The 15,081-nt window shown below is 41.4% G+C and overlaps 1 protein-coding gene across 4 annotated transcripts in view; it reads left to right on the top strand.

Moving 5' to 3' along the window:
* Positions 1 to 3,588: 3,588 nt before the first annotated feature.
* TDRD1 (tudor domain containing 1) overlaps positions 3,589 to 15,081 on the top strand; it is a 52,404-nt gene continuing 40,911 nt past the window's right edge. For 2 of the 4 annotated variants that reach the window (XM_055352189.2, XM_055352188.2), the window contains exons 1-2: positions 3,589 to 3,767; positions 12,177 to 12,507. In XM_055352189.2, the coding sequence (XP_055208164.2) occupies positions 12,207 to 12,507 (301 nt within the window). In that variant the 5' untranslated portion in view covers positions 3,589 to 3,767; positions 12,177 to 12,206. Of the gene's footprint in view, positions 3,768 to 11,461; positions 11,686 to 12,176; positions 12,508 to 15,081 lie in introns of those variants that run through there. The other 2 variants (XM_055352187.2, XM_063710520.1) reach the window with 2 other exon arrangements.

Consider the following 15,081-nt stretch of genomic DNA (forward strand, 5'->3'; position numbering starts at 1 on the left):
ATTGGTTGTAGCAGAAAGCAAGGAAGAAAAGCAAAGATAACATGAACTGTACCCAAAAGACTCAGAAGGCAGTTCAAAGATGCCCCAACTTCTCAAACAGGAGAAATTTAGCATTCAAAAATAATAACAGCAACTGGTTAAGATGCACTATGTAAAAAAATCAGTGAGTGCATTTATTTTTTTTAATGTCATTGACCCTCTTGGAAAGATGCCAACAAGTCATTACAATCTGAGAACTGATAAAGGTAAAGAATCAAGCATTTATCCTACCTTTCCTGTTGCAAACTGAATGTCAATCAAATAGTCAATGTGGGGAAGCTCTTCTCTGTAGAACTCCATGTAATAATTGCAGAAAGAAAGATAGATGATCACCATTTTGCAAACCCTGATGAAATAATGGATCTAGGTAATGATCATCTGTGAATCTAGAACCATTAGATGAAAAACTGATAGGAAGCTTCGTATTGTAATGGATGGATGGGGCTGGCACCACTTGAACCTACTGAATCAATCTTATATCCTCCAAAGTGAAACAACTACATACTATGTATTTTCTGAAATGCTACAATAGAGAAGCACAACACCACCTGTGAAGTATTCCTGCCAGGGGGATGCAATCAACAAAATTGAATGGAAAAAAAAAAAACCCCTGCAGTTACTGTAATAAATAAATTGCAAGAGAAGTACAGGATTTAAAGAGAAACCCCTTTTTAAAATATATCACTGAGTGCAAATACAGGATGTTTTGATACTGATTTGAACATATCAACGATTTAAGGTAACATCTGAATGGCTGGGTGTGGTGGCTCACACCTATAATCCCAGCCCTTTGGGAGGCCAAGGTGGGCTGCTTGAGCTCAGGAGTTTGAGACCAGCCTGGACAACACAGTGGGATCCCATCTCTAAAAAGAAAATGAAAAAATAACATTTGAGGTATCTGGAAATGTTTAGTATTAATTTTATGATATTAAGAAATTATGGCCAGGCACTATGGCTCACACTTGTAATCCCAGCTACTGAGGCATGGTGATGGCTTGAGTCCAGCAGTTCAGGACTGCAGTGAACAATGACTGTGCCACTACACTCTAGTCTGGGCGGCAGAGCAAGACCCTGTCAGAAAGAAAGGAAAGGAGAGGAAAGGAGAAAAAGGAGAAAAGAAAGGAAAGCAAGAGAAATTATTGTTTTTAAAGTTGGGATATGTTTTGGTGATGTTACTTAAAAAGTGGCAATCTCTTAAAGACACCTACTTACAATATTTTTGGATGAAAAGATACAATATCCCAGAAAGTAATAAAGTGCTTAACAAACAAAATACCACCTGATGATAGTATGTGAAGGAACAGAAACCAACTGAAAGAGCTCCCTGTGGCCAAAGCTGGAAAAATCTGAGCAAGGAAAAACAGTAGTTTTGGATTATAAAAGTATAAAATAAGAAAAAAAGTATAAAATAAATATCCTAGTCCGTTATTAAATTAGTAAATGGAGAAGAGACAAATCTCCCATGCAGAAGAATTTCAAATAATTTCTGCAGATACTGCATCCTCAAAGAGGGACAACGTAACTCCCTACTCCTTAAATGTGGGCTTCAAATAATAGCTTCCTTCCAAAGTGTATAGTATGAAAAGGGAAGGGAAAAAAAAGAATATAGTAGAAAGACCCAACAAACACTACCACAGCCAGATGACCAAATCCTACATCAATTGTCATAATCATATTCATAGGATGTATGCTTGATATGATGCAATAAAAATGGCATTTTTACCTCTCTGGTCTTCCTTCCAATAACCCATAACTCCTTTCCTACCAGCAGAAAAACATCAGACAAATTCCAAAAGTAGGGCATCCTACAAAAGGCCTGAGAGTACTCCTGGAAACTTGACATCAAGGTCATCAAAACAAAGTCTAAGGAAGTCCCATGGCCAAGAAGAGCCTAAGGATCCATGAAAACTAAATGTAATATGATATCCTGATGAGATCTTGCATCAGAAAAGGGACAGTAGGTAAAAACAAAGGAAATCAAAAAGATGGGCTTTAGTTAATACTGTATCGATGTTGGTTCCTTGGTTCCTTAATTATAACAAATGTATCATGCTAACAGACCATGCTAATAATAGGGGAAACGATGTGGCTTCTGTCAGAACTCTGTACAGCACTTTCTTTTCTTTCTTTCTTTTTCTTTTTTTCTTTTTTTTTTTTGAGACAGTCTCGCTCTGTTGCCCAGGCTGGAGTGCAGTGGCAGTGATCTTGGCTCGGTGAAACCTCCGCCTCCTGGGTGCAGGTGATTCTCCTGCCTTAGTTTCCCAAGTAGCTGGGATTACAGGCGCCTGCCACCACACCCAGCTAATTTTTTTAAATTTTTTTATTTTGAGTAGAGACGGGGTTTCACCATGTTCGCCAGGCTGGTCTCGAACTCCAGACCTCAAGTGATCTGCCTGCCTCGGCCTCCCAAAGTGCTGGGATTACAGGCGTGAGCCCCCACGCCCAGTCAGCACTTTCATTTCACTATTCTGTAAATCTGAAACTGCTCTAAAAAATAAATTTAAAAGATACATCAACTAAAGAAAAAAAAATCAGGCTTTTAAAGAATTGAAGTTAGTGAAGTTAGTTTTATTCAGAGTCTTACTGAGGACTGCAACCAGGGAGAGCCCAGAGGATTTCTGTTAAACTACTCCAAAGCAGTGGGTCAGCACACTTTAAATATTAGGTGGTAGAGGTTCTGCCCAGGGGTTACATTAAAAGTGCCCAGAAGCTATATAAGATCAAAATATTTTCAAAGTTTGGGTGCGAGAGTAAGTCTAGGCATCATCATTAATCTTGTCCGTTATGTACAGAAAAAGGCAAGGGCTAGATCTCTGAAAGTATCTTTTCTAAAAATGCAGTGATACTGAGAGGTGGGAACCTGAGTTCTATCCGCAGTCTTCAAGGCATTCTTCTGGAGGGCTGAGATGTTACTAAGTCAGGGGGTCTGAAATGCTGACAAACACAATGAACAAACGTGGCTTTTTCACAGTTAGGGAGGACTATGCTGGGGGCCAGAAGCGGACGTTTGCTACTTTGTCTCACATTTACAATTCTCGGATTTGCTTCAAAACATTGCCCGAAGAGTGCCTGGGCTGCAGATGTAGACAAGATTAACCATGAATTGATAAGGTAGAAACTAGATGATAGGCACACAAGGGTTCCCTTATGAAATTGTTAGAAAAGTTCCATAGCAAAAAAAAAAAAACAAACAAACAAACTTAAAAAGCTTGTCTTTAAGTAACACCAACAGGTATAATCACATGCCCTCAGTCAGGATGCAAAGAAAAAAAGTATGAGCACGTGTGTGTTTACTTTCCAAGACCAGGCAGAGGCTGTTGATTATTTGGAAAACCTTGGAAGACCTTTAAGTGGCCACGGTGACCCAAGTGACCTTCGAGGAGACAAAGTCTGCATCTTTGCGCCCAAATTTGCCGAAGGCGTTGCCAGAGACATCTTTCTAGAAGAAGCTAGAACAAAATAAAAGTTTCTGCAAAGGAACTTTTTGAGCCTGCAACTAGAGCACAAGCTGCTTCCGGGGAAGGCGGAGGGAACACGTGGGCACATTGAGTTGCACGTGGACGCGGAGTGCGCAGGCGTGCGCTGAGGCCAGGAGGGCGCACTGGGGACTGGAGGCGAGGGAAGTGCAGGGCGCATCCCAGGTGGCGGGGCTCCCAGCACCGGCAGTCGCCACCACCGCCAGGCCGCAGAGACAGGTTCGGATCCGCGGTCCTCTTGCCTCTCTCCAGGTCAGGGTTCCCAGGCGTATAGGGGAGGGAGAGGGCCTGCATGAAGGGGAAGGGAGGGGGCTTCGGTCGTTGGGGGCCAGACGTTGGGTGCTGGACGTTGAGGTTGGGCGTTGAGCGGGTACAAGGGGCCTGGAAGTGGAGAGAGGAGACTTGGAACCTTGCTGCGAGGGTTTGGTGTGGGAGGATTCTCTATGAGTTTGGAAATAGCGCTTCCGGGCATCACTCCTTCAAATGCAAACGTTCACCTTCTCTCTAAGAGAAACTTGCATGTGGATTCAGTGCCTTCGTTTGACTAAAAATTACGATACAAACAATATTAACATTTACTAGACTTTTTTTTCCCTACTTTCCTCCTGTAGGAAAGGAAGATGTGCTAGGGCATTTACTTAGATGTGGGTCAGCTGGCGCTGGTTTGTTTAAGGAGTTCCTGCTGTGTGCCAGTAGCTTTTCCGGGACCTAGGGTCCTTACTATAAATACGTTAGCCCTGCTGGGCTTCTGAACTAAGGGAGCTAATGCTTCCAGCTTCCTTAGTGAGGCAGCACGGTGCTGTATGCTTAAATCCAAGGCCGTGGAGTCTGACCTGCGTTTTTATCTAAACTGTGTAAGGTGCTGGCCCTGGGTGGTTTGGTAAGTTATTCCAACTTCCCACGTCTCCCTTGTTTATCTGTAGGAATAACGAAATAAAAATACTTTAGTCCTCAAATTATTTTCATCTTAAGCCTGCAAGCTGGTTCCACAGGAATGGAAGAAATTTTGTGCTTGTAGGAGTGGTATAAAAGTAAAGCAGAAATAATAGCTGCCCTTTAAGCCCTTAGGAAGTACTAGCCACTGTGCTAAGTGATTTACTTCGTCTCTCATTTAATTCTCGTGATTAGGATTTGTGAGGAAGTTAACTACTGCCCTCTGCATTTTACAGTCGCTGGATCCTAGAAAGATGAAGTGATTTGCCCAAGATAGCGTGGCTAAATGAGGAAGACGAGACTTACCTGGCTGACTTAAGAGCTCATGCTTTACCGAAGCGTTGCGTTTTGTCTGTTTAAAACCGGAGTGTTTTTGTTTGTTCTTTGAGTAAGAGTTTCACTCTTGTTGCCCAGGCTGGAGTGCAATGGCGCGATCCCAGCTCACTGCAACCTCCGCCTCCCGGGTTCAAGCGATTCTCCAGCCTCAGCCTTCCTAGTAGCTGGGATTACAGGCCAGCCACTGGCGCCCTGCTACTTTTTGTATTTTTAGTAGAGACAGGGTTTCACTATGTTGGCCAGGCTGGTCTCCAACTCCTCACCTCAGGTGATCCGCCCACCTCGGCCTCCAAAGTGCTGGGATTACAGGCGTGAGCCACAGCGCCCAGCCAAAACCGGAGTGTTTTCTTTGAGTAGAATGGTTCTTGCAGAATACATGGGGTTGCCAGGAAGACAAAAGCAAACATCAGAGAAGGAAAAAAATGACAGCTGAGTATCTCTGCATGCACTTTTGTTGTTAAAAGAACTCCAGCCTGTGGTATCCTAGAGGGAGAAGAAATGACTTACCCCACTATTCATAGTGTGTCTTAGGAAGCCCCCAGCAACATCAGGGAGGACCGATAGGATTCCAAAGAAAAGAGAGGGTCTACCCTTAGGGAGCTTCAGGTCTTAATGGGTTCAAAGCTTGAAGTACAGAACAAAGAAATCCAGAAAGCTGAGCCCTCATTTTTGCCTGTAGAACTATAGAAATGAGTCACTTTCAGTCCACTACTCTTCTAGTACATCAGTGATTCCTAATTCTAAGAAAATGAGGTACTCTTTAACGTAGAGAAGTGTTGAGACCCTTCTAGTTAACCTTTTATGTTAGCTGAATCAACATTTAATTACTGTGGATTCCAGAATGATTAAATATATTTCTATTTATCGCTAGTAGCATGAAAAAATAGTAGATTGTATATAGGGGAAATTATTTTAAAACTGGGTGAGGTTAGCCGATGTGGCTTCAGGGCCTGTGCAGCAATAATCTGTCACATTTGTTTACCTGGGTATCAAGTCTAAAGCCTGAGGTTGGGAATCACAGTATTATGCCATAGGGCCTGCCTACTTGTGATTCAGATATTCCCAGTGGTTGATACAGGATGAAACCAAGTAGGAATAGATGCTAAGTCTTACTGGTGTTTTGTAATGTTAAAAATTCACGGCCGAGTGCGGTGGCTCACACCTGTAATTCCAGCACTTCGGGAGGCTGAGGCGGGCGGATCACCTGAGGTTAGGAGTTTGAGACCAGTCTGGTGAAACCCCGTCTCTACTAAAAATACAAAAATTAGCCGGGCGTGATGGGGCATGCTTGTAGTCCCAGCTACTTGGGAGGCTGGGGCAGGAGAATTGTTTGAACCCAGGATGCAGAGGTTGCAGTGAGCCGGAGATCGAGCCGCTGCACTCCATTCTGGGCGATGGAGCGAGACAACATCTCAAAAAAAAAAAAAAAAAAAATTCACCCTTAAAAGCCTATTCTGTATCCCAGTTGTGGTGGCTGCCTAAATCTATGCCTGCGTTACATTCATAGAACTGTAAATCAAAGAAATCAAAGTCCATGTAATGGTACGATAATTACATATTTAAAAATAAATTCCAAAAGGTTTTAGGTGACTGAACGTTTTATCTGGATTCACAGTAGTACTGGCCACCTGCTCCAAAAGTTAATGCATAAATGGTAGTGTTCAAACTCAGGGACATCCTGACTTTCCTGTTGACGGGCTGCCAACCCGTGTCTGGAATCTTGTGTTCCATTATGAGAGTCATGTCAGTATAAGAGTCTCAGATATTTTTGAAAGGTTGTGGTCACAGGGCAGCAACAGCTGGGAAGGGGAACCATTTTACAAAAAACACTGCAGCACAATTGGCTGTCCCGAATGAAAGAAAACAAGAAGTTTGTGGTCCCAGAACAGGTGTAGATGTCTATTTGCCCTGGGTGTTGTAACGAAAATTCCTGAATAGGGTGAGTCCTTCAAACATTCTCCAAATAGGGTGGACCTTCTTTTAAGTAAAAATCCTCTTTATTTGCTACTTAAACTTTATCGTGAGTCTAACGCGGATGTTGTTTCTAAAGTCAAATATATTTACTAATTTTTGGATTTTGGAGGAATTGTTGTGAGACATGAAGTTTTGTTATTAAATTTCAGTAAACCTCATCGCCTGATGTGCTTCTCCACTTAAGACTGCCAGATGTCATTTCGGACAGCAAGTGTCATTTTCCCTGTCCAGGTTGGCATGAAAGCAGTGCAATAGTGCATTTAAAATAGTTTTTATCATACGAATATCTTTTTTTTTTTTTTTTTTTTTTTTTTGAGACTGAGTCTTGCTCTGTAGCCCAGGCTGGAATGCAGTGGCGTGATCTCAGCTCACTGCAAGCTCGCCTCCTGGGTTCATGCCATTCTTCTGCCTCAGCCTCCCGAGTAGCTGGGACTACAGGCACCCGCCACCATGCCCGGCTAATTTTTTGTATTTTTAGTAGAGACGGGGTTTCACTGTATTAGCCAGGTTGGTCTCAATCTCCTGACCTCGTGATCCGCCCGCCTCAGCCTCCCAAAGTGCTGGGATTACAGGTGTGAGCCACCGCGCCCGGCCAATCATACGAATATCTTTTGAATGCCTAGTTCTATAAAGCACCATGGTGGATATTGCAGGAAGTCAAAGGTATTTTTGTTCAGATTTTTAAAAATAAGAGTTCCTGCACTCAGGCAACTTAAAATAATTTAAATGACAGATATAACTGTCTATAGGTAACTGTAATACAGGGTATTGAGGCGCTGACTGTAGATTGACAGCATGAGTTACTAAGTAAGGAGTGTTATGAAAGACTCTCAGGTGTAACACACAGCAGCATACTGAGGATCCAACTCAGTGTCTTAAGAAGATGACTATACGCTAGTTTTATGGTTTAAATATTGCTTTGATCCTTTACTTGATTTAGAATTAAGTTACCACATTTTTGGAAAAAAGGTTTACTATTAGATGATACTTCAGTCTTAAAAATGTTTTCATCTATAAAAATGATTCATTCAATATAATTTGGAAAATGAAAAAGACAGTGAAAAAGATATCCTCATCAACCCACCTACCCCAGAATACTCATTGTTATTTATAATGTAATATATTTCATTCATCTTTTTTTTAACCTGGAGTTTTGATTTTCTTTTGCGGTTATAATTATATTGACTATACAGGTTTTTTACTGCTTTTTCATTTGCCATTCTAACAGACATTTTACAGTGTTTCTGGAAACTACGATTCTGAATGATAGTATAATAGGCTGTCTATTAAAGGTGTCACAGTTAACTTTTTTTTTTTTTTTGAGACAGTCTCGCTTCGTTGCCCAAGCTGGAGTGCAGTGGCGCAATTTTGGCTCGCTGCAACCTCTGCCTCCCAGATTCTAGGTGATTCTCCCACCTCAGCCTCCTGAGTAGCTGGGATTACAGGAGCCCACCACTCCTTGGCCTCCCAAAGTGCTGAGATTACAGGTGTGAGCCACTGCGTCCGTGCCTTTTTTGCTATTTTAAATGGGACTTTTTATATATGGGATTTTTTGGTATTTAGGATTATTTTAATGGCATGATTTCTAGATGTAGAGGTACCAAGTCAGTGGCTAGGAATGCTTTTTAAAAACCCCATAGATATATACGTATATATTTCTAAATTGCTTCCCAGAAAGAGTATATTAATTGATACTCCCTTCAGTAATGAGTGGCTTAATTTTTTAATTGCACCCACTAGGCAGAAAATGCATACTTATTTCAATTTGAATTTTTTTTTTTTTTACTATAAATAGGGTTGAATGCTTTTCCCCTTATGTTTATGAATTTATCTTCTTCCTCTCTGCATTCTGTTCATGGCTTTTTGTCATTTATTTTACTGTATTGATTGGCCTGCAAATAACAGCTTATTTGATGCCTCAGCATGTCTCTGCATAGGCAAACCAGAGCTGGAGTGATGACGCGAAGGAACCGCCAGACACACTTGGCTCTGCATTTTCTCCTTCACCATCCTCAGGCTGTGCTTATTACTCCCTAATTACAAAATGGGTGATAAGTCTCCAGGCCTCAGGACCGTGTTGCAGGAAGAAAGGGGTGAAGGCCTGTGCTAGCCACATCTGTCCCTGTTCTTCAGGATAGGGAAGAGCTTTCTCAGAAGCCCCCTCAGGAGAACTCTGTGGCCAGTATTGTCGCTAACTCTAGCTGGCAAATCAGAGGTTGAATAGCGTTTGAGTCTGCTACAGTATCTGGAGGTTCTTAATATTTATCCCACTTTTGAAAAGGTATCAAATTTGTCATCTTTGTGATAGTATTTCCTGGACTCTTTGCTATTTTGGTAAGTTTTAATTGTCACATGGTTATGTTTGCTATCATTTCCTTTGTGATTTTTTTAACTACTTTTAAACTAAAGAAACCCTTCACCTGTGGCTATTGCAGTCTGATTCTCTGTGAAGCATAATCTGAGATGGAGATTTGTGTGTATTGTGATGAGTGAATGTAGCATGTATGATACTAGTTTTTTTGTAGTCGAGGTGGTTTTTGCAGTCCAGTATATACTCAGTGTTGAAAAAAAGGAATATTCTTGGTTGTATTAGTCCCAGTTAGGTCAAGTTTATTGTTACTCATATAGTCTTTACTATCGCCTGTTTTCTGAGTAGTAGTTGTCTAAGATAGATGTGTCCTAATCATAGTGGACTGAATTTCTTCTCCTTCAGTCGGGTTTTGTTTTACACACCTCAAAACAACATTATAATGATTCAAAGATTCCTGGCTGCTTTATCTCCTTGGAGTGTTTGTTTTTTGTTTTTGAGACAGAGTCTCATTCCGTTGCCCAGACTGGCGTGCAGTGGCATCATCTCTGCTCACTGCGACCTCTGACTCCTGGGTTCAAGCTATTCTCCTGCCTCAGCCTCCGGAGTAGCTGGGACTACAGGTGCGTGCCACCACACCCAGCTAATTTTTGTATTTTTAATAGAGACAGGGTTTCACCATGTTGGTCAGGCTGGTCTCGAACTCCTGACCTCAAGTAATCCACCCGCCTTGGCCTCCCAAAATGCTTGGATTACAGGCGTGAGCCACTGTGCCCAGCCTATGTTTTCTTAATTAATGTAAAATATCTTCACGTGTCTCAATAGTTTCTACCTTGAGTTTGATTTTATGTGCTACTGATATTAACATTATATCTTTTTTGTTTTCTTTTATTTCAAGGCGGAGTTTTGCTCTTGTTGCCCAGGCTGGAGTGCAATGGTGTGATCTTGGCTCACTGTAACCTCCACCTCCCAGGATGAAGCCATTCTCCTGCCTCAGCCTCCCAAGTAGCTGGGATTACAGGCGTACGCCACCACGCCTGGCTAATTTTTTGCATTTTTAGTAGAGACGGAGTTTCACCATGTTGTCCAAGCTGGTCTCGAACTCCTGACCTCAGGTGATCCACCTGCCTTGGCCTCCCAAAGTGCTTGAATTACAGGCATGAGCCATGGTGCCCGGCCTAACCTTTTAGGTTACATCTTTTAGTTGTTTGCATAGCGCATATTTTAGTCCTTTTACTTGGAACCTTACCATATAATTTGGTTATATGTGTGCCTTTTGTGCCTAACATTTTACTGAATAATTTTCTCTCTGAGTTTTATCTCTTTTAACTAAGACTAACTCATTGATACTTGGATTACTTGGGCTTGATTCTGTCATCTTACTTGATGTTTTCTGTACTTGAATTTTTTTTTTTCTGTTGAATTAAGATTTCCTGTGATTTTAAAGTTATGTATTCTGTTTCTGTTTGGGAGTTACTCTAATATTTTAATGCACATTCTTTGTATTTCTTATACAGAGTCTAGACTTTATTCCTCCCCCCACCACCACCTGACTCCCCTGGAGTTTTTTTGTTTGTTTGTTTTTTGAGATGGAGTCTCGCTGTGTCACCCAGGTTGAAGTGCAGTGGCGCAAGCTCCGCCTCCTGGGTTCACGCCATTCTCCTGCCTCAGCCTCCTGAGTAGCTGGGACTACAGGCAGCCGCCACCACGCCTGGCTAATTTTTTTGTATTTTTAGTAGAGACGGGGTTTCACCGTGTTAGCCAAGATGATCTCGATCTCCTGACCTCGTGATCCGCCTGCCTCAGCCTCCCAAAGTGCTGGGATTACAGGCGTGAGCCACCGCGCCCAGCCTTTATTTTTCTTTTGTAATTGAATGACATTGCTCTCTTATTACACAAAACATTGCAGTTCTCAGCCTGTCCCTTCAATTTAGGCGTGCTTATGCATAACAGTTGTACTTCCCCTGGCAGCTGCAGGATCTCCCCCATCGCTGCCCACCTGCAGTCATTCTGTTAGGGGTCTTCTCAGGGTCTGGTCCAATAAGAGTTCCCTACTTTCGAGGGTGCCTGTATATTTTTGTTTTTATTTCATTATCTTGTCTGTATTCTCATTGGATTAGGTTAGGCCTAATTTAAAATAAGAAATGAGATAATAAGTTGTAGGACACCAACTGCTATTTATTTTTTTTCTATTCAAGACCATGTTAAACAACATTTAGATATTACTCATGTCAGTTTCAGCTGTGACATTTTTCCTCCCGCTCAGCCGTTTTGGGAGCAAAGCTATCAGTCACTACTTCAGAAAGAAGAGGTGTTTGTCCCTTTTAATTCCCCTGGGCAGGGCACTTAGAATTCTTTAAGAGTAACGGAAAAACAAGCCACCATGTTTTGTGGATAGAGGTTTCTCAGAGACACTTTGTGACAAATTAAACTTGGAAAGCTTGCAACATTTCCAACTTATTTTCAGAGAAAGATGCATAGATAGGTCCTTAAAAGCAGTAGGTATAAATTACAATTTGTGGAAGTTCAGCTGGAGATGATCAAAGCAGAGGCCTTGGCAAAACAGGGAAGAGGGGTCAGCTGAGATGGATTGTGAAGCCTGCGCAGGATGGTCAGGCAGTGAGTGCGAGGGCATTCTGGGTAGAGGGTTCAGCATATTCAAGGATTGGATATAGCATAAAGTAGAAGAGGGTAGAGGGATTCTGAGAAGGTAGAAAGGTAGGTGACGACCTGATTTAAACACACCTCTTCCGTTGCATTTTGCCATTAAAGTGTAAGCTTTAGGTTGGGAATATTTTAAAACATGAAAGACCTTTTCAATTAGCGTTGACTCAAAAGCTTTTAAAAGTAAGGAATGGTGTTTAACGCTGAGATTTTTGATTTTTCATGAGTTGGTCTGTTGATTTCTGTTAGAGTTCATACTTACAGAGAACTGGTGTTTTTCTTGTGCCTTGTCGGCCAAGTTTTGATGTCATGGTTATATCTGCTTTGGAATCGTTTTATAGGCATTATCTGTTACGTAAATATATTTGGGAGAATTCCTCTGAGCCTGCAGTTCTTCTGAAATTTTGAAATTAAAAGTTGTCTCTTAAATACATTTCTCTCCTTAGGCCTCAGTGAGTGTTAAATCGCCATTTAATATGATGTCAAGAAATAATTTGGAAGCACCTCCTTGTAAGATGACAGAGCCATTTAATTTTGAGAAAAATGAAAACAAGCTTCCACCACATGAGTCTTTAAGAAGTCCTGGAACACTTCCTAACCACCCTAATTTCAGGCTGAAAAGCTCAGAGAATGGAAATAAAAAGAACAATTTTTTGCTTTGTGAGCAAACCAAACAATATTTGGCTAGTCAGGAAGACAATTCAGTTTCTTCAAACCTGAATGGCATCAACGGAGAAGTAGTTGGCTCCAAAGGAGACAGGAAAAAATTGCCAGCAGGTGAGTGAAAACCACAGGCTTCCTACTTCTTGATTCTCATGGTTTCTGTGACTTACCAGAAGTATATATAACCACACACCAGTGGGCTATTAGCAGAACAGGCACATGACTACCTTACCGTATTTGCATTTCATTATTAATTCAGAAGGAAAAACCAGATACCAAGTGGCTACCTTTGGCTTCATTAATCTCAGAAAAAATTCCTGGGGAGAGAATGAGCTTTTTCCCCACAGAGGACTATACTAGGAATGTAGAAAGGAAACACTCTGGCTTTTTTATGGGTGTTCTAAAGATTGACCCGTATCTTAAAAATACTGTGCAGACTTCATGCATATATCGCAAAGATACAGCTAAGATTTTAACTGGTTTCACATGATTTATTTTATTCCTTTAGTTCCCGTTCTAAAAACCTCTCTTGGCTGGGTGAGGTGGCTCACGCCTGTAATCCTAGCACTTTGGGAGGCCGAGGTGGGCAGATCACAAGGTCAGGAGTTCGAGACCAGCTTGGCCAACATGGTGAAACCCCATCTCTACTAAAAATACAAAAACTAGCCGGGCGTGGTGGCACAAGCCTGTAGTCCCAGCTACTTGAGAGGCTGAGGCAGGAGAATCGCTTGAACCTGGGAGGCAGAGGTTGTGATGAGCTGACATCGTGCCACTGTACTCCAGCCTGGTGACAGAGTGATACTCTGTCTCAAAACAAAATAAAACAAAATGAAAAAAAAAAAAAAAAACCTTTCTAAAGAGGTTAGGACCTGGTAGAATTTAGCCTCTTTGAAGGTATATGAGTTGTGGTCTTTCAACATGGTGATATAATTCTCAGAATGTGCGCTTGGGCCTCTGGGCTTCCCCAAAAGGTCAAAACTGTTTTCCTCACAGTATTTGTCTTTTCTGCTATGCCAACTTTATACTAATGGTGCAAAAGCAAATTATTAGCTCAGCTTAAGGCAGGAGCGCCAACCTGAGTTTTTCATCGTCATGCACTTAAAAGGAAAACCAGAAATGCCAACTTCAGTTAAAAATGCACTTGATTGAGCAGTAAAAAGTATTCTGTTAAATCTTGACTGTTGTGTGCAGTATTTTTAGTATTTGTGTAATGAAATGGGAATTACTCCTAACTTTTATCTTCTGAAGTAGGAAAACCATGTGTGCGATTCAGTTGTAAGCTGAAGAGAAACTCTCTTCTTGGAACATACTTTTTACTTGAAAAGATGGACACTGGTTATTCAGACTTACCTGGCAAGCATTTTCTCAAAAATTAACAAAGTGAGCCCTTTACTTCAAGGAAAACAGCTGACATATTTTGTCAGTGACAGAGTTCAAGCTTTCAAGCAATTTTGGGTTTTAGGAAACTTGTGTCTGCCACTTTGAGCTTAAGGACTTCCCAAGACAGACTTTTCTGGTGAGATGCATGATGATATTAACACATGAATATTAATATTTTTATTTGGAGACAGTCTCACTCTGTCACCCAAGCTGAAGTGCAATGGCACAATCATGGCTTACTACGGCCTCAAACCCCTGGGCACAAACGATCCTCCTGCCTCAGCCTCCCAAAACCCTGGGATTATGGGCATGAACCACCGCACCAGGCCCTAACACATGAATTTTTGCTATTGCATAATGAAATGTGTCAACAATTGGAAATGCTGCATATAACTCAATGAACCTGTCTTTTCCAAATGACCAATGCGTGGTATTGCAGTCATACATGGGCAGGAATCCAAAGTGCGGGATGATCAGTGAATTCTAACGTAACAATATGAAAAGTTCCTTGATGTGGTTTTAGAGTTCACATTGCTTCTAACCCTATACCACTTGTTTTGGTGTACTATTAAAGGCAAATATCCTTCTATTATTTGCCTTTAACAGAGGAGAACATTAAGTATTCCTCCTCGTTGCAAATACCTGTCTCTGGGAGGCCAAACTTTTTTTTTCAGATACCAAAACCAGAAGCAACATTTCACTGAGTTGAAGGCAAAAGCTGTATATGAATCCAGCTGTCTTCTGTTAAGCCAATCACTAATGATATGCAAAAATGTGTAATTCTTCTATATTTTGTTTTGAAAAATATAGTTTTTACAAATTATCAGCATGTAATACATTTATTTTTAAACGGATGTTTAAATTTAGTTTTAATTTCTAATACAGTAAATATTGATTGAAATAAGCCATGTAAACAAAAGCTCTGTAGGGTCCTCAGCTTTTAAAAGTGCAGAGGGTTTCTGAAACCAGAAAATTTGAGAACTGCTGCCTTAGTGAATGGAGAAAAGTTCACAATGAGAGGAGCACTAGTCAAGAAAATTTTGAACAAGTTCTTTTATTTATATTTTTACTTTTTTCCAAGACGGAGTCTCACTCTGTTGTCCGGGCTGGAATGCAGTGGCACTATCTCAGCTCACTGAAACCCCCGCCTCCCAGGTTCAAGTGGTTCTCCTACCTCAGCCTCCTGAGTAATTGGGATTACAAGAGTGCACCACCATGCCCAGCTAATTTTTGTATTTTTAGTAGAGACGGGTTTTCACCATGTTGGCCAGGCTGGTCTTGAACTCCTGACCTCAAGTGATCCACCTG

This window comes from Gorilla gorilla, chromosome 8 (genome assembly GCF_029281585.2).
Source record: "Gorilla gorilla gorilla isolate KB3781 chromosome 8, NHGRI_mGorGor1-v2.1_pri, whole genome shotgun sequence".
In the NCBI taxonomy this organism is placed as follows: domain Eukaryota; kingdom Metazoa; phylum Chordata; class Mammalia; order Primates; family Hominidae; genus Gorilla; species Gorilla gorilla.